Source organism: Harpegnathos saltator, unplaced genomic scaffold (genome assembly GCF_003227715.2).
Source record: "Harpegnathos saltator strain DR-91 unplaced genomic scaffold, Hsal_v8.6 scaffold59, whole genome shotgun sequence".
In the NCBI taxonomy this organism is placed as follows: Eukaryota; Metazoa; Arthropoda; class Insecta; order Hymenoptera; family Formicidae; genus Harpegnathos; species Harpegnathos saltator.
Window position 1 is genome coordinate 800,159 of NW_020230415.1, and position 20,422 is coordinate 820,580.

General features: G+C 39.7%; 1 protein-coding gene across 1 annotated transcript; it reads right to left on the reverse strand.

The window, feature by feature from the left end:
- Positions 1-300: 300 nt before the first annotated feature.
- LOC112589734 (uncharacterized) lies at positions 301-2,075 on the reverse strand. Its single transcript, XM_025304128.1, has 2 exons — positions 1,843-2,075; positions 301-474 (listed from the first exon to the last, which is right to left on the reverse strand). The coding sequence occupies exons 1-2, from the start codon at positions 2,041-2,043 to the stop codon at positions 301-303; spliced, it is 375 nt and encodes a 124-aa protein (XP_025159913.1). The 5' UTR covers positions 2,044-2,075.
- Between the last annotated feature and the right edge of the window lie 18,347 nt (positions 2,076-20,422).

Sequence of the window (20,422 nt, forward strand, 5' to 3'; positions counted from 1 at the left end):
ATTCAGAGATAAAGAAATCGTCGAAAATATAAAAGTAGAATATTGCAGTTGAATCGACATATAGTATCGACATAAGCAAGAGACGGATCATCACGAGCAATGGTGAATGCAATGGTGAAGCAATCGTCAAAATTTAACAAAAAGAAGAAAAGTTCAGAGAAGCAACTCATCGGTACTTTTTCAGCTGTTTCTGCCGGTGTAAAGCGACAAAGCTTCACGCATGATGGGAAAACGACTCGGCGAGTAACGGGGAAAAATAATGAGAAGAAACATTCCGAAAAAGAACAACTAGTGAAAGAATTACACGCTCCAGCGAGACGAAATTTTCCTCGCAGACGCATCATAGTGCATGGATACGATGATCTTTGGCAGGCTAATGTAGTGGAAATGCGTCCTTACTCGCGATTCAATGGAGGCTACCACTACATACTCACCATTATCGATGTACTGAGCAAGCACGCATGGGCCGTGCCGTTAAAGAGCAAAAGCGGAAAGGAGATAGCTGAGGCATTCGCAAAGATAATTCGAACGGGTGGAAGTTGTCCGAAGAACTTGCAAACTGATCAGGGAAAGGAGTTTTACAATACAGAGTTGCAGAGACTTGTGAAGAAACACGGTGTCAATCATTATTCGACTTATTCAGTAATGAAGGCATCTGTTGTGGAGCGATTCAATCGCACGTTAAAGAACAACATGTGGAAAATGTTTACATTCAACGGAACTTACAAATGGATCGACTCGTTACCGCGCCTCGTCGCTGAATACAACACGCGAAAACATCGAACTATCGGCATGCGTCCTATCGATGTAACTCCTACGATTGCTAATAAGCTCTTAAACACAGTCTATAGTAACATAAAGATTGCAGCGCCTGCGAAATTCAAAGTGGGTGATCTGGTACGCGTCAGCAAATTCAAAACTATCTTTGAAAAAGGCTATACACCGAATTGGACAACCCAAGTGTTTAAAATCGTCAAAGTGCAGACAACTAATCCTGCAACTTACCTACTCGCAGACTCGCGCGGGAAACCTATCGCCGGGGGTTTCTACGAATACGAACTACATAGTATCACCAATCCAGATGTATACTTAGTAGAAAAGGTGTTGCGCAGGCAAGGTGACAAAGTATATGTAAAATGGTTGGGATTCGACAATTCGCATAATTTATGGATACAAAAGGATAATGTATTGTAAAAAATGAATATAATTTTGTTAGAACATTTGATGACATATTTGATTGTAAAATAGCTAATAAAACAAATAAACGTTATAATAGTATACTATAATGTCCCCATGGTAATGTATTTATCGAATCAGGCATAATAAATCGCTTATCATCGTATGGACTGAGAGTAGTTTTCGTTTCGAATACCGTGTATACCTCATGCAACTTGGATCTTATGTACGATTGACGCCGACTCGTTTCAATTTCCTCTCTCAAACAATGCGTGTAATCGTTAAAATTGATCGTTCGTGCTATAATATTCTTCTTAACACCCTTCGCCCTTTTGGTATCCTTTTTACCTTCTACTTTCAGCGCATACATTTTTGCTCTGAGCCCGACGAATTCTGTCATTATAGTTCCGTTATTTTCGTCTTTCATAAGCCCTAGAACTTTTTTGTTCTTAAGCGGTATACCGTATATGTTATTTTGTGGATAATCGCTCGTATCAAACCTAGCAATGTAACGTTTCATTAGCTCATACACATCGTCGGACATATGGTAAATTAAACTATCTATGTCCGTATACAGTACTTTACATTTCTCGCGATATAGAAGTGACATGTACTCATGGTGAAATTCATACAGGTCTTAGATATGTCGAGAATACACATACCTACATAAATCGGCTTGTTGAACTTCACTTCGAGTTTTCGTAATTCAACTGCAACCAAATTTTCTGAAAAGATGCTCCTGCTATGAAAATTGGGCATTGCAACCATTGCCTCTGCATCGTATCGTCCATCCCATTTTGTCAAAAGTTTTACATCGACATAATTGCGAACATTTTCCATTGTTTCGCCGAATACCGCGTTGTTCATCAATTTGTATAAATTGTTCTCAAAATCGTTTGTTGCATCCGTTCGAAACTACGTATTTAATTCTATGTAGTTGCGTAGCCATGAAGTTTGTGCGGATTGGAGTATGCGATGAATCTTTTCGATACGAAGACCATGGCGTATGCACTGCTGCAGATTACGATAATGAATAATATAACACTGCTTATTATATAAAGTCGCAAGGAGTTTTTCTTGCCGTTTGTTTGGGGGCTTCGTTCGCATCGGACAGAACGGTAGATCTGCGTGTGCATCATGCAAGTGTTGGGGATACTCCAAATCAACCTCGAGAATATAACCTGTGAGCGAATCTAACGGGATTGATGATACATCAAAATTCGACATATCATCAACCCACTTAAATTCAGCGTATGGTAACGGTTGACACATTGCCCAGCCATACAAATTATTTATATCAAAGTACATGAGGTATGAGGATGGCTTCGATGGATCGTAAGATTGCATGTATTGATTATTGGCTTTTGCGTATCTACCGGAACACTGACTCAGACCGCCACGTATACCGCGTTCGATAAACATTACCATATCAATATCTGTGAGTAATTCAAAATTAATGTTTGTATGTTTTAACATCGCGTCCCACGTGAAACCTGGCAATGTGTAATAATGCGCGGGATTTAGACCGTAACTTTTGATACAACTATCGCGGAAATTTTCGAAAATATCAGCCAATAACAAAACATCAGTCTTCAGGTATAAATCGTTATATTCGCCTAAGGTTTGTATAGAAAACCGTTCCCATATGTTTACGGCGTGCGTGTAATCGCTCTCAGATACTGTATCACCTGTCAGCGAACTGTAGAATGACTCGCGCGGTGGTAAACATTGATCCTGCAGCTTGTCATTGCAATCCACATATTCGTACGGAAAGACACCTTTTCGCGTTAATAAATCAAAATCTTTGTCGGATAAGTTTTTAAATTCGGATTGAAGAATTTTTAATTTGTCTCCAGTGAGAAACGATGCTAATTTATCGAGACTGGTACTGAGAAATTTGTACGAATCGATGAACCGCAATTTAATATGATTTCGCCAGTCTGATGTTTTACTTGTATCTTCAATATGTTTGGTAAATGAAATATATTTTTCTTTCGCTATTGGTAGTACATCGACGTGACCTTCGAACGCGGTGGCTACTTCTTTGATAATAAAATGAGCGTCATAACCTGATAGGTTATGAAAAACTATCGGAATATAATAGGAATCTGTATAATTTAAATTACAATTGGAATGTGCCAGACCCCTGTATTGTCCGGTTAAATGACAATGATCGCGTACGCGTATATCCCCCACTGCGAATAATTTTTCGCATATATGACAACGCGTTGCACTATAAAATGCTGCGCACTGTTCTTGTGATAAAATTTCCATAGGGACATTATTACGCAGAATAATTTTTATACGATGCGCCAATTGTTTAAGTTCCTCGACGAACCACGAAATGCAATTCGGATCGCGACGACACTGATATGCGGATAATGATTCATCGTAGGAACATCGTACATAATAAGCTATACTATGTACTTTATGATGCTGATACACATACGATTTTTTTTCTTCGTTTAGCATTTTCTCTAGAATGCATTCCAGGTCAGCGTACACCACGAATGGAATCCGTTCCCTTCTGCTGTAATTAGTAAAACTGAGCCACTTGTTGGCCTCTGTTGGCAGGATGACTGCACAGTCATTCAACTTGTTGCAATCTATGATATGATTCTCCAGTTTTTCGTTGGAATAAAAATAATGCAAGCAACTGAAAAGAAATGGATATTACGAGTTATTCTTTTATTTCATATTTGTTATATTGTATTTATGGTGAATATCTCCTTACCGATCGCATATATACTTCTTGCATTTTTTCTTACTTAGTTGCATGTCCACAAGATGTGACAAATCCTTGATCCACACGAAATGTCCCATGTTGCGCTCTTGTGGATCTTGCACATATAACAAATTTACATGCATTTCCTTCTTACTGGCGAGACGTATCGGAACGATCTTACACGTTTCTTCTTGCTTCTTTTTATCTTGAATGGTGTATACGTTGATGGATATGTTGTTTAGCTGTTCAAACTTGGTAATTTGTTTAATCGTCATTGGAAATTCAATATCCTGAAGATTAAATATTTTGGTGTAATGTGGGTACGAAGATTCCCGGTCTCCATTTCTTTCAGCTGGATATAATGCCGCGACCACGGACCATGCAAAACATGCGTTGTCTTTAGTTCGTACATTTATCACGGCTTTCTTTAATGTTATTTCGCGAGGCAGCTCAATGTTGCACCCTGCATGCAGTGGATTGTATTTGTTCACATTGACTGTGAGATCAAGTATGCGCAGCAGTGCCCGCCCACTATCACGTTCTTGAAATTCTTCCAAAGATGCCAAGGTAGGCTCGATGACGCGTTGTTCGTACCATTTATCCAAATCTAAAGCAGAAAAGAGTTCACTGTTTCTCGTGTTAATGCTTTTGAATGCATGATTGTCGCCTGAGATAAACTCGCCATTGAACACCGTGTTCACCTTAAGATTGCCGTGCTTTTCCATAGTACTTCGCACGTGCTCGAGCACTGTACTCTTCGCATCTTGGAGAAATCAAAGAGGTTCGATATGGTTCACGTTAATAACTGCGCCGGTTGAAATGCGGCTTTCGAACGCTGTATCAATTTCTCTCCATACCAATTCTGCATCTCTTGATGCGTGTCCAGCACCCAAGTGTATGAAGCGTTCTTGCACAGAAATTTTCAGTCCCTCGAGTTGTGCAATACGAGCCACCACTGATTGCGCGGCGCCAATCGACAATCGCGGTCGTTTTGCTCGACTTTGTTCTTCCAAACATCTGATACACTTGTCAAACTTTTGCACCCACGCGTCGTAAGCCTCTCGCGAATTCAGACGAGTGGATTGCTCCAACAGTTCTCGTTCGGTTTGAGTGAAGTCTTCCATTTCTTTATTAACTACAGAGCATACTCGGCTCTTTGGAATCCTTTACTTTATGTTCTCTCCGTTAGAAAACACGTTCGGATATGCGCGAGTCAAATGATGACCGTGAAAAAAGGAGGGCGTACTAGGTGATGGGACCTGCTTCTTATTTCATTCCGAAGAGAGAAAAAATATCGCGTAAGTGCGGTAGTCGGCAGACCGGGAATTGAACTCGGGTCTCTTGCTTGCAGGGGGACTGCACTAAACCCACTGAACTACCTGACGCTCCATGGTCAAGACACTCTCCTCTCCCCTGATATCGTTAAAAGATGTCGTTCGGAAGCGACATCTCTAATGCCATCCCGAGTCTAAACCAAAGATATCCACATCTCATTTACTTTCCTGTTTTGAGGAATATATCTGCGCATGCGCTACAACTCTGAAGAGTAAGAGGAGGGGATGCCCTATAGTAGCTTTAATATTAGGCTTCGGAAAAAAACCTCAGTCGCTCTGTGAACACGAGATTCACCGGTTGTGTGTCTACATAATAAAAATGTATGCTGCCGGTGCTGAAGTGAACGCTAAACACGCAAATTATAACATGCCTGCTCAACATAAGGACGAGATTCCACCGAGCAAGAAAATGTGCGAAAGGTGAGTGTTATAATGCTATTTCTTTTAGTTTATCCGTAATAATTTTTCCAAGATTCAGACATGTAAATTTTCTATGTCTTTTCAGCGTTCCACGACCTCCTGCTATGCATATCTTAGGACGCCGATACGTTTTGACTGCAACTGCTTATAAATATTTGAATATCGGAATCAGCGTAGGAGCTGAACCCGTCATAGACATAGTCATTGATGATAATCGTGGCAAACAACTGCTATTGCCAATCAAAACTTGGAATGCGCTAATGGGGCAACGTGCTGACATCCAAAGATTTCTGCAGGCCAATTTTTATAAGTCATCGTCTCCCCGGATGCGTATAGAAGAATTAACAATAACGTCATGTAAGATGTACAACTCACAAATTGTGCAACTCACAATTTTTAATAATTGCTTATATGTAACACCAGATACGTTAAATGTATTATTTACATTTGAAAATTGCATCAATCACATGTATGGATGGTTAACAGAAAAATCTGTATAGTTAGTGTAAAATTCAAAACTTTTGTAAATATTCTTCGTGAAAAGAAGAATTATATTACTTATATACGTACTGCAACAAAAACAATACAAGAAAGCAGCGACTTTGACCGCGAGTCGCTCATTGATTGTGAATTGTTAGCATGCGCTGTAAAAAATATAATGTATGAAGCCGTGAACAAATAAATGATATTCTAAAACATAAAATTATGTATAAATTAATTCTATATGTCTCCCATTTTACTTCCCTTCCTCCTCCTCAGAACGATGAGGATAGTGCCCGGCGCAAGTCGGTATGGTAAAATATTCTTTCGACGAACGTTTCGTATTCCCTTCCAACCTACCCTATGATGGTCTAAGTGGTAGGACCATCGCACAGTAAACGAAGGGTCCGGGGTCCGAGTCTGGCCTAGTTTCAACTTTGTTTTCCTTTTGACGCATGCGTGACGCCATCATACACACTGTAAGAACCTTCACTATGCGCCTACTAGCAATAGGTAACAATGGTCTAGGAGGTTCGAGAGACATCCGATAGACGTTCGAGAGAGACGTCCGAGAGACGTCCGAGAGACGTCTGAGAGACGTCCGAGAGACGTCTGAGAGACGTCCGATAGACGTTCGGGAGACGTCCGATAGACGTTCGAGAGACGTCCGATAGACGTTCGAGAGACGTCCGATAGACGTTCGAGAGACGTCCGATAGACGTTCGATAATAATCGCGGGGCCCAAAAGGTTCGACCCTACCTACACCGCCGCCATGTTTGTTCTCTTGACGTATGCGTGACGTCACGATCGCCATCTTACCCGTAACGTGACGTCTACTAGCAATAGACGACGGTGGTCTAGAAGGTTCGAGCGCTCGATAGCAACCGCGGGACCCAGGTTCGAGTCTGGCCTACACCGCCGCCATGTTTTTTCTTTTGACGTATGCGTGACGTCATCACACATATACTATAAGAACCTTCACTAGACGTCTACTAGCAACAGGCAGCAATGGTCTAGGAGGTTCGAGCGTCCGATAGCAACCCGCGGGGCCCAGGTTCGAGTCTACCTACAGCCCGACGCGTTTTTCTCTCGTGACGTCACGGCCGCCATCTTGCTCATAGAATCAAAGATTCTCTGAGGTGGAGCAGGAGGGTCTGAATAAATAGGGGGTATCAATTAAGAGGGGGAATCAATAAACAGGAGGGATCAATAAACAGGGGGGATCAATTAAGAGGGGGGAGTCAATAAACAGGGGGATCAATTAAGAGGGGGAATAAATTAAGAGGGGGTGTCAATTAGGGGGGGAGGGGTATTAATTAAAAAATATTAATTATTAAATAATTGCTTTTGCATAATTAATTAGCAATTTGAGTTAGAATCCCCCTTGCTTTACTACTTGTGTGTGCGCGTACAATCCTGGCTATTTTCCAAAATTTTTGCCAGTTATAACAATCACCTAACGTCACAGAAAATACAGATTTTTATGCTGGCAATAAATATTGGAACTTAGCTAGTGTATAACATATTGTTACGTCCTCGGGCAGCTTTTGCGAGATCTCATTATCACTCACTCACTTACTCACACCCGAAATGAATCAGTCGACTTAGAAAGTAAAGGAAATTTATTAATACAATGAAACAAGGCGGTCAAACAAAATAGAATTGCCCGAGAAACATTCATTTAAGAACAGTCTCGAATGCATTCGCTCGTTGCGGAAGCCAGACCAAATCTGACATGGTGTCAGGAAAATAACAGAAATACAGGTTGTTTATAAACAACCCTCCTAGCGATGATATTCAGGGGTTGAGAATCCAGGGACGTGACAATATGTAGTGTGATCAGCTGATTGCTGCGGGTACTTCGCGTTAGCGCCCACGTCTGACGATGAGTTGCGCCGCACCTGTCTACCTCCCGTACCCGACCGGCAATAGGTCTACTACTTTTTTTAATAATTTAAAATCTAAGCTTTTGCCAAAATTTTGCAAGAGGAAAAGTTGTTTTAGAATTTTATCAGGATTTTATACTTTTAATAATGGCAGGTTGTTTTGAATCACTCTGTATATTAACTCTTTTTACTCCGATGTTTTCCCTGAGGGGATATTGAAAGTCTAGCAAACCACTCGGATGTCTCTTTTCAGGGGACATAAAGACTTTATTAGTAATTATACATGATAAACATAAGCAAATGCAAATTTTTCAAAAATGTATGTTTTCTTAAAGTTTTCATTCAAATGTCACGAAAAATCAAATCAAAATATAATATATACCATGGTATACTGAGACATATGTATATACTGAGACAAATATCAGCCGGTGTTATGTAGAAAAAGAACGTGTGAAGTGCATTCACAATCTCTAATATCAACACGTAAAGAAATCGAGCATTTGTATAAGAAAGATAATTATTATCTTTCGCTCGATAGTGTTCCTCTCCAATAAATGGATTGCAGTTCATACTTATTTGCTTGATAACTCTTTATTTGTGTAATATAAACGACAATGTTCCTTGTTGCAACAGCGTTAAACTGGTTGACCGCCTGGCTCTTTTTCCTCCCAAAAACCGGGAGAAAGTAGAAAAAAGAGAATAGAAAAAACAAGAAGAAGAGCGCGCAGCTCATACAAGTTACACCACCGTGGCGCTAGTAGGCAATCGCGCGGGACTTATAATAAGCATTTTGAGAGTTTAAACTAAAAATATGTGTCGAAAGCGAAATTAATAAGAAAAGACTTAACAATACTGCCGGCCTTGAAAGCTCTAACTTTCAAAATAATTTAAATTTCGATGGGTAAAACACAAATCTTACAAGGGGACCTTCAGACCTGTTGATAAAGGATTTTGATGGCTCTCGAATATATTGTAGAGTGACCTCCCCTGTGCATGAGGGTCAAAGGGTTTTCCGCTATGGATCTTAGTTTCGGAGAAAAAAATTTTGAAGTTCCACGCGCCATAGAATACTCCGTACGTAGCAGCAACTTTCGAGTCAGCGGACGTGGCGCAGCGACTGCGGTTGCGACTAGTACGCTGTAGGATCCAAGTTCGGTTCTGACCATTCTTTTTTTTTATCAATTAGCAAGAAATGTTCACAGCATATATCGTGATTTTCGTAATAAGTAAGAACTATGTTATGATTATGTAGTATTTAATATGTAGGTCAATTCTAGGATAGAAAACTGAAATGGGAAGAATTGGTAGAGACAAATGGTATTTTATTATTGTGTGCAAATATAGTTATAGTAATATTAAATAATTCTTACATCACAGATTCCTCTGTATGAAATGAACAATTTTCAGGGTGATACTTATCATAGAAACAGGAAAAATATAAATTCACAGAGCACCATGCACATCGTATAAAAGCATTTTCCTTACAGGCACATGGTTGTTTTAAAAGCAAGATGGAAGAAGAAGAAATTTCGTCTGGAGGTGTATCCGTTAATAAATTGTTATTTTGCATCAAGGTCTTACAATATTTAAACGCGTTTGTCACTTTTCCCTTGAATTTGTCGTCTAATTCCATTTTATCAAAATTATCCAGTACACAATACCGCTTCGATCGTTCTCTCTCGGGAGCCCTGAACGAATGAAAGTGAACGAGGCTGCTACTTCTTACTAACGGAGGAGCCGACATCCCCAGTCTTTCTAAATCAGGTACCACGGTCTTTTGACAAAGTATTTTTTGTTAGGCTTCAGGTCGAATGCGAACGAGAAACCAACGACCAAATTCAAACACGTTGAATCCTCTGTTATACTGTCTCCATCAAAATATTGGAATGTAGAGCAAAGCAATGCTTAACACATTGGATACAAAACAAATAATATTTAAAATCGACTGCGATACTATAAAACGGGATTTATGAATGAAGTATGAATAATATTACTGTTCTTATTTATTACGAATATGTTCTTATTTATCACAATGTATGCAGAGAGAAACATATTTTCGAATGTTAATGATTTATGTTTTCCGGTCTTGCTTTTAAAACAACCATGTGCCTATAAGGAAAATGCTTTTATACGATGTGCATGGTGTTCTGTGAATTTATATTTTTCCTGTTTCTATGATAAGTATCACTCTGAAAATTGTTCATTTCATACAGAGGAATCTGTGATGTAAGAATTATTTGATATTACTATAACTATATTTACATACAATAATAAAATACGATTTGTCTCCACCAATTCTTCCCATTTCAGTTTTTTATCCTAGAATTGACCTATATATTAAATACTACATAATCATAACACAGTTCTTACTTATTACGAATATCACGATATATGCTGTGAACATTTCTTGCTAATTGATAAAAAAAAAGAATGGTCAGAACCGAACTTGGATCCTACAGCGTACTAGTCGCAACCGCAGTCGCTGCGCCACGTCCGCTGACTCGAAAGTTGCTGCTACGTACCGAGTATTTTAGGATGCGTGGAACTTCAAAATTTTTTCTCCGAAACTAAGACCCATTGAGGAAAACCCTTTGACCCTCATGCACAGGGGAGGTCTCTCTATAATATATTCGAGAGCTATTCGAGAGCTATAAAATCCTTTATTAACAGGTCGGAGGGTCCCCTTGTTAGATAAAGGACGCTGATATACAGGGTGTCCCATTTAACCTGACAAATCGTAATATCTGGAAAACTACATGTCGGATAAAAAAAGTGGGTAATGAAATTTGTTCGTCTCGAAGGGGGACATCCAATGATATCAAACTCGACCTCCAACCCCACTCCCGGGGGGTGGGGGTGGGGGGAAACTTTGAAATCTTAAATAGGAACCCCCATTTTTTATTACAGATTCGGATTCTACGCCACAAAATACGTAAGTTTCGTTCGAAACTTTTTTTTCGATTCGTGATAGATGGCGCTGTAATCGCAAAAAATTAGATTTTCCGCAATTCTCCAGAAATAATCATTGGATTGAAAAATAAAAAAATACCTGTTCAATATTTTTAAAAATATTTTTAAAAAACATGATAACAGTTATTCCCCCCCCCATAATTAATTTGTTAGTGGCATCTCTCCATCGTCCGCGCCCATAGAACTTAAAAGACGATCATTACTAGACACTTACCTTTCTAATCAGGAGAGGTGCTTAATCAATTTTTGCAGCTACTACGTCCTCGCCGTTATTCCTAGATAACGCTAAAAGTAGTTTCTCGGAAAAATTCAACGCTATCTATCACGAATGAAAAAAATTATTTCCATAAAAACTTCACGTAAAATCTAATTCTGCAATGAAAAATGTAGATTCTCATTTGAGATTTGAACGTTACCACCCAGCCTACCGCGAGGGGATGGGGCACAATAACTGTTATGTTTTTTAAAAATATTTTTAAAAATATTGAACAGGTATTTTTTTATTTTTCAATCCAATGATCATTTCTGGAGAATTGCGGAAAATCTAATTTTTAGCGATTACAGTGCCATCTATCACGAATCGAAAAAAAAGTTCCGAACGAAACATACGTATTTTGTGGCGTAGAATCCGAATCTGTAATAAAAAGTGGGGATTCCTATTTAAGATTTCAAAGTTGCCCCCCACTCCCACCCCCCACGAGTGGGGTGGGAGGTCGAGTTTGATATTATTGGATGTCCCCCTTCGAGGCGAACAAATTTCATTACCCACTTCTTTTTATCCGACATGTAGTTTTCCAGATATTACGATTTGTCAGGTTAAATGGGAAACCCTGTATACCTGAGCTGGTCTTCACGTCTACCACTAACTACGTCTACAACTAAACCATCTTTGCTAGGATGTACCTCGATAATTTGGCCAAGACGCTAGTTCATTGGAGGAACATTTGGCTCACGCATAACATAACATAATTCTTTACTTTATTACGTTTCGAAGCTCTTTTAACTTAACTCGCTGCTGCAATTGACTCATTTCGCCATTACTTCCAAACGATATGTCGCATTTGTTTCAGAACTTGATAATTATTAAGGCGATTCACAAATATTTGTCAGATCAGATTCTATGATAGAAACAAGTGAGCGACTAATTAAAAAATGACCAGGAGTCCAAGCATTGAGATCGGTGGGATCTGAAGATGCAGGAGTTAAAGGTCTGGAATTTAATATGGCTTCTACCTGTGCTGCAATAGTAATAAGCTCTTCAAAACTAAATGAAGTTGCACCAATTATTTTTGTTAGATGATTTTTATAAGATTTTACCGCAGCTTCCTACAGATTCTCCCGATGCAACGACTACGGGGGAATAAAGGTTCAATTAATTGATTGCTTTGCTAAATAATCATCAATCTTGATATCGCTTGTCTTAATTGATACATTTCTTTTAATGAGTTGTTAGCGCCAATGAAATTTGTTTCATTGTCGGAGAAAATTTTTATACATTTACCACGCCTCGCTATGAATATTCTTAGAACATTTAAAAATCCGTGTGTATTTAAGTCTGAAACAATCTCTAAGTGTACAGCCTTAGTTACAAAACAAACACAGGTACGCTTTGCCTGTCTTGTTTCAACTTATTTTAATGGTAGGGTCCAATGTAATCGACACCATTTTTAGCGAATGGAGGTGCAAATGTTATATGTGATGCTGGCAAATTTCCCATTAACTGTTCGACAGGGGTTGCTCGTGTTCGCCAATATGCAATGCATTTATGCCAAATTTCCCTTATAGTGCTTCTGCCTGATATAAGCCAGTAACGAGTACAAAGTATTTGTTACGTCCTGCGGACTTCAGGCAATTAAAAAATATTTTTTTCTCTGGAACCTTTATTCTCTTAATATAACAATGGACATAAGAAACAGACACATCTGGCAAACAGCCGCCCGCGTCAAATCAAAAGCAATCCGGAAAAATTTAATAACAGGAAACAGAGCCCTGTTGTAAAAATCTAGTTTACACGTCTCTGTTCAGAGTTATATCTGAGAACGTTCCCTAAATGTGTCCGACGCTCCAGTTATAAAATTTGAAACTCTGCACTAATAAATCTCCGGTAAAACAAAGCAACTCGAAGCATTTCTGCTTTAAAACCTTGAAACCTGCATCCTTCTAGTTCGATTCCATATGTACCCTACCAGTCAAACAATCAAAGTATGAAACTCAAGAGAGTTTCGAGTTGGTTATCAAATAATCCGTCACCATCTCTTCACCGGTCGTCATAAAACTTTATTTCAACTTAAGCTTTATGACATTCTGACCTTTCTGGTTGACCGAAACATATGTTTTCCACTCGTACGTATGTCCCTACCCCGTAAAATCTTGCGTTCCCACAAGAATCTACCACCATTGTACTTCTTATGCTTAACTTACCGGCCAATCACAACATCCGCCCAAAACTGAGACACACCACTCTCCACCTCTTATTCCATCTATATCTAAAGATCCATGTCTTTAAAACTTAACCGTCCTCTCCCATCAGATCTTCTTAACTTCATCCTCAATTTCTAATAGCTAAGATTTTTTCCCACTAAAGTTGATCAAGGCTAATAATTAAAAATACTAATCAGATCTTCAACACCATTAGACTTTCCTCAAGGTTCCACCCTGTCTCCAAGGCCCATCTCCTTCTTTGATAGGTCCATTTTGGTGCCTCCTGCCTCCGATCATCTGTATAAAAATCGCGACAATTCGCCTCCAGACACACATCTTTTGCAGTTTCTTCTCAGCTGTTTTTTCGCATATCTTCCGCAGTTTTTTAGCAGTTAGTTTTTCTGTACATCTTCCGCAGTTATTCAGCAATTATCTTTTGTTTCTATTGCATTGTTGAGCGACTGTTCTGTGTAACGTAACTTGTGCAAAATTGGGCAACCGTGAGCGACTCAGAAAAATCCAACCCACTTCTTGGCACAGAGCAAGAGTTGTCCACCCACGCAGACCAGCAGCACCTTTTTCTTTGTATCGGACACCTTAGAACCAGCAGTAAGTTTTATTTTTTATTCTCTTACTTAGATTCCCATTTCATTGATTGAACCCGTTTATTGAAATCCGGTTTCAGTGGGCTACTATTATCATTCTATGATCACTATTTACCGAGTTCTTCACTCAGTCGAGTCAATGTTCGAAACGAGAGACCCCGACAATTTACAATCTTCTGTTCAGTATCTCCGAACAATAATTAATATTGCATCAGGAATTAACTATCACCCAAATCCGTCACTCCCATTTATACCTCCCTACATCCTCTCGCAACTTTTGATTCTTCTCCCTGGTACCCCTTCACCCTCTCCTACACGTTCGTCCACTCCTTCGTTATCATATTCTCCTGTCTCTCTCTCTCTTAACTGTCCACTCCCTTTAATTTACCCGACCGCTTTCGTTCCCTCTCATCCGACTAGTTTTCTCTATATTCGTTTTTCTTTCCCTTTCTTTCCTCCACACACAAGGAGTATTTCCTTTACACACACATACACACACCTATAATACGCACATACAAATATCATTATTCGGTGTAAGGTTAAATAGCGTATTTATAAATCGTGTCCTTATAAATCGCGCCGTTGTAAATCTCTGTACTCTTATTTTCGTTCTGTTTGTTATCCTAATTTTAATAAACTTTGTTAATAATTCATTTTCCATAACTGATTTCAAAATCACCCCTCTAGCCCACTTTCCAATAATCAGCTCATGGTCCTATCCCCGGTATCCCCGGTAAATACACAGCAAAACCTTCGCAGCGTGAGTATTCGGCCGAGCCGACGACGTAGAAGCATGACCGGGCAGTCCCCATGATTTTGTTCTCTTTGGGTTGCTGTAATGAATCCATTTTTCATCACCCGTAACGATGCGATGAAGAAAACCCTTCCTTTTTTGCTGGAGCAGTTGTTCACAGGCGAAAAAACGACGCTCAACGTCTCTTGGCTTCAAATCATAAGGAACCCAAGTTCCTTGTTTTTGAATCATTCCCAACGCATGAAATCGCTTGGCGGGTAACATCTAATGCTGAAGCAAGCTCTTTTTGCGTTTGGCACGGATCCTCATCGAGCAATGCCTCCAATTCAGCGTCTTCGAAGGTTTTTGGTCTTCCTTCACGCGAACGGTCGTCAACATCGAAATCGCCGTCTTTGAAGCGACGGAACCAATCACGGCACGTTGTTTCACTTAGAGCAGCATCTCTAAACTTTTTGGAGTTCTCGATGCGCTTCAGCCGCTGTTTTCTTCGAATGAAAGAAGAAAAGCAACACTTCCCGCAAATGACGATTATTTGGCACAAAATCAGACATTTTCACACAACCAAAAGTATATGACGCAAAAACAAAATCACTAATGTGTCAAAGCGGTTTGTTTACCATATGTCTAAGCTTGGTTCATGACGTTTTGGTTATGTCACAATCGACCAGCACTTACTACTGGAGCCATCTCTTGAAAAACAGCGGGAACTTAGTTGCGCACCTAATAGATTTTTAAATAAAGATTAAAAATTGTCGAAAATCGGAAAGAATTAATTACTAGACTTAATAGATGCGACAAGTAAGGTGACTCAAAATACGAAAAGACTTTCTGACCAACTTGATAATTTTTGAGTCTTTTTGAAAAAGGCGAAATATAAAATGAAATAATAAAAATTGATTTTTAATTTTCTCCACATTTCTATTATAGCGAATTACTTTCTTTACGTACTTTTGTAAAATGTCGTGACACGTAACAAGTACCGAGCTCGTTGATGTAAAATAGTTTTTTCTATATCCGATTCCAGTGACCACCAGTCATTCTCAATCGTCTTTATGCAAGCCATTACCTATGAAAATACGTTTGTATGATTTCTTACCCCTCACATATATAGGGTGTACACGAATTCATGTTGCAACTTTTTACCATACGATTTAGCATTACAGCATTATAATTAATTGATTCGCATATAGATATTGCCCGCATTACATCATTATAGGCAAGTTCAGGTGGTTGACTTCTCGGCTGCTTGAGCTAAGATCCCTATGAAAAGCTGTAGATATTTAATGTGGAAATTCATTATAAAAATATGAAAATAAAAACATAAAAATTACGCCAGTAACGGGAAAGATTTTAAGACTTATATAACGTTATTTTTTACTATATTTTTATAATTGGCTATTTGAGTTAAGATCCTAATGCAAAAAGGATTGTATTAAGATCTTAACTCAAGCAGTTGTATGTTTTCATTTTCATATTTTTATAATTTCCACGTTATGTATGTACACCTTTTCACAGGGATTTTAGCTCAAGCAGCCGAGAAGTCAACCACTTGAACTTCCTTATAAATGATATGATGTGTGCAATATCTATATGCGACTCAATTAACTACAATACTGTCGATAATGCTAAATCGTGTAAAAAGTAAAAAGTAACACAAATTCGTGTATACCTTGTATAATAACATACTAATAATATGAATGATGCCATACAGTGTGACTATATACTGCTCAAAAGAATTATGGCATAGATAATATATTGCCCAAAATTGGCCAACTTTGATTAGCGATTACTTCACGAAAAATTATTGTAGACTGATGATTTTTTTTTCAAAATGAAGCTTGAAGTCTCTACTTTAAGAATGTATCTCCATTTTTTGCATGCGATGCACCCCTGCCCATGTAATCCCTGTCATATGAAGGCATGTTTGGTATACTGAAAATTTGACAGTTTGACGGAATGCACGGACAATTTTTTTCGGGGACACCGTTTGCATCATCATAAAGTTCAAAGCTTCCTCTTCAATTAAAAAAAAAAAGGAAGTCGCTACAATTTCTTTTCGCAAAGTTAGAGCCCTTCAGAAATCATACGGAGTCGTGGAGAATACGGAGAGGGTTTGCTTGCCGATGCTAGGAATGTTGACCATAGTCAAAACACGAGCCAGGAGCTGAAAGACATGCGCGCGTGCTTGCGTGCGTATGTCAATAAACACTTTTGCCGTTACTTCATTATGATCTCCATCATTTAATTCGTCGGCCGGTACTTGGCCCGAAGGTAAAAAGCAACGATATTTTTGAAGGGCTGTAACTTTGCGAAAAAAATTGTAGCGACTCCATTTTTTTCAAATTGAAGGGGAAGATTTGAACTTTATAACAAACGGCGTCCCCGAAAAAAAATTGTCCACTTCCGTGCATTCCGTCAAACTTTGCAATTTTCAGTATACCAAACATGCCCTCAGATGTCAGAGGTTACAGGGGTAGGGGTGCATCACAGTCGGAAAGAGAATATCGACGCAGTTCCCCCGACTCTCCTCACTCCGACCTACCTGGCAGACATCCCGGTGGGGTTTTAGCCGATAAGAGTCCAGCATAACTCCCACCCCTTCCCCCTCCCAAGGGACAGAGGTATCCATGAGGATTTCCCCACCGTGATAGAAGAAATGGGGTGCATCGCATGCAAAAAATGGAGATACATTTTTAAAGTAGAGACTTTAAACTTCATTTTGAAAAAAAAAATCATTAGTCTAACAATCATTTTTCGCGAAATAATCGCCAGTCAAATTTGGCCAATTTTCGGCAATAAATTATCTATGGCATAATTCTTTTGAGCAGTGTATATACTGAATTTTTTGGTAGGATAAATTCGGAACAGACGATCAAAACTTTTTAAAATGCAAAGAACGTATTTTTATTTTTGTTATGTTTTAGTAATATGTTTAGCATATTACTTTACTGAAGCGCAAAGTACATAATATTATCAAAGTTAAAGAGAAAATATTTAATAGAAATTTTGTATTATCCAAGGATTAAAGCATAAGCATTAGGTATTTTACTTGACTTTTGAAGAAAAGATAACCATAGTATTATAAGACAGTTGATCATAGATATTTTACGTTAAAGATGTACCTAATATTTTGTAAAATATTAAAAAAAGATCTATGTTTTGCCGAACGGTACTATTAGATGTACAACTTAATTATCGGCCTTTTTTGCTCAACTTCAATGCTTAGTTTTAAAAAAAAGAATATTTACCTAATCCCGAAAGTAATCTTTCTCACTTTGTAACGAAGCGCAAATGCACCTCGTTACTACCGGCCCGACCGACCATCTGTCAGGCCGAAGAACGGCGCTTTGCGCCACCCCGAACGATCGAAAATATCGCGCGCCACCGCTATCGCGCGCCGCGGCGATCACGCACCGTCACCGTGCCTCGCGCTGATTGGCGCGCCGCTCGATCGCTGTCGTATCAATCGTAGAGAATACAACTATAAAACGGCGGCGATCGAGCTTCTCGAGACCAGACCGATCCGTACTGCCGTTCTAGCTAGACGCTCTATGCCGATAGCTAGAAGATCCGTACCGTTTCGCTCTGCTTTCCGTTTTCCGACTACCCGACCAGCGACTAAGCAAACGGGATTGTGCGTCCACAGTCTCGATCGAGCATGCTCGATACTTGACCGTCTCCCGTCTTCCTGGGCTCGTGCGTGCGCGTGCTCAGTCGAGCGTACTCGGCAGTCTCTTACCCGCCGCCCTGAGTCAGGGGTTCGTCCGTCGGCGAACTCCGCTGAGCGTACTCAGCCTCTAGGCGATCCGTCTAGCGACCAAGGACCCGGGACGGTGCGTCCGCCGTCTCCGCTGAGTGTCTGCAGCACTTGGTCGCTTTTCTCCGCGAACGTAGGGAAACGAGAAGGTGCGTACGCCTTCTCTGTCGAAAATCCTCGGCCCCGACGGACGAAATCATTGAGCATATTCCGCGACTCGCGTGCATGCGTTCGACCGAAAGTCGAAATCTCCGGTCCGGCGACCATCTTTACGCGAGCGATTGCAAGCCGAGTATTGGGCGATAATTATCCGAGACGCCCAGCGTCGCGAGGCGAGACCGATCACCGCGCCGTTACCATCGTTATCGTCTATACGCGTCGCGCAATAGGCCCTGCCTCCCGCGCGGCCTATCCGTCTGTACACTCGCGTGTACCGCACATCGCATCACACCGTACCGTACCGACGCGCCTAACAAATGCAACCCGTGACAATGCCTTCGGGGCCGAGCTCTTGTACATAAGTCAGCATAGAATAAATCTAAGTTCTTTACATTTCTATTCTCAAGTGTCTCGTTGCTTTCCTCCTCACCGAACCCGGACTCCGATGAGCCTTATCCGCGCAATACGCGTAGCGACGACCGAATTGTGGAGTTCGACCGTTACAACTTTCTACACATTTCTGCAATCTTTCAGGCAACTTTCGAATTCCGCTTCAGAAAAACGATGGTGATTTGGATTCAATAAAGTTATCGATGCCTTTTCTGACTTCTTCAGAAGTTCAGAAGTGCGAATCAGCTAGGTGATGCTGTAGCAATCGGAACAGATTATAATCTGATGGGGTGAGGTCTGGAGAATACTCGTACGTCGCGTAAGGAAGAATTTCCCAGCCTAAGTTGGAGATGATTTCCAGGGTCGCTTTTGCCGTGTGTGGTCGTACGTTATCATGCAGCAGTAGTACCTGCCTCGTTCCACTACCAGTAAATAGTCTTTCTTGCCCGAATGCGTCATTCACTTTGATTAGTTATTGCTTGTAGCATTCAGCATTGACCGTTTGACCGGGTTCAAGCAATTCGTAGTACATAACACCCTTTCAGTCCCACCAACTGCGCAATAATATCTTTTCCGTCTTCAAAATCAAAATTTCCTTTTCGAAACCACTTCTTGCAAGTGCTGTAGGAAACAGCATTTTCGCCCAAAGCCGAACAAACCATTTCCTGTGCTTCAGCTGTATTTTTTTTAAGTTGGAAAGTGAAAAGGAGGCAGTGCCTCAAATGCTGCTTTTCGAACGACATTGCATACACTACTGTTTTTTGAGGTTATATCAGCAAGGCTATCATCTGTTATACTGCATTCTAAAGCTGAAGCTTAGTACTTTCAGACCATAGGGCGGGAATAAATTTCAATTTGAATAGAAGTTGTCATTCATTGAATTTTGAAACTGAGAATTAAGTTGTACACCTAATATATAGGCGGTAAACTATCAATGGCTCAAACGATAATTATCGGTAGTTATCTATAAAAAAATTATCGGTAATTATCGATTGTGTGAAATATCGATAGTTTTCTACCTGCAATACTAATGCTAATATATGTCGATTGCATTGGCCAACTTATTTTAAAAAAGTAGGCCATCTTGATCAAACTGTGAAGGAAGATGACTATAATATTTACAAAAGATAGTGAAAACAGAAAGAAAATTATATGTCACATAATAATTTACTTACTTTCGTTATATGCTTAACATTGATTACGTCAGCTTAATCGTAATTTATTCAACGTTGTAGCATCTTTTAATAAACATAAAATACTTTGTACGCAGTCGGAAGTAAAAACTGATATAATATTATAATATTCACGATATTGTTATTTCGAATAGTATATACATACTAGGTG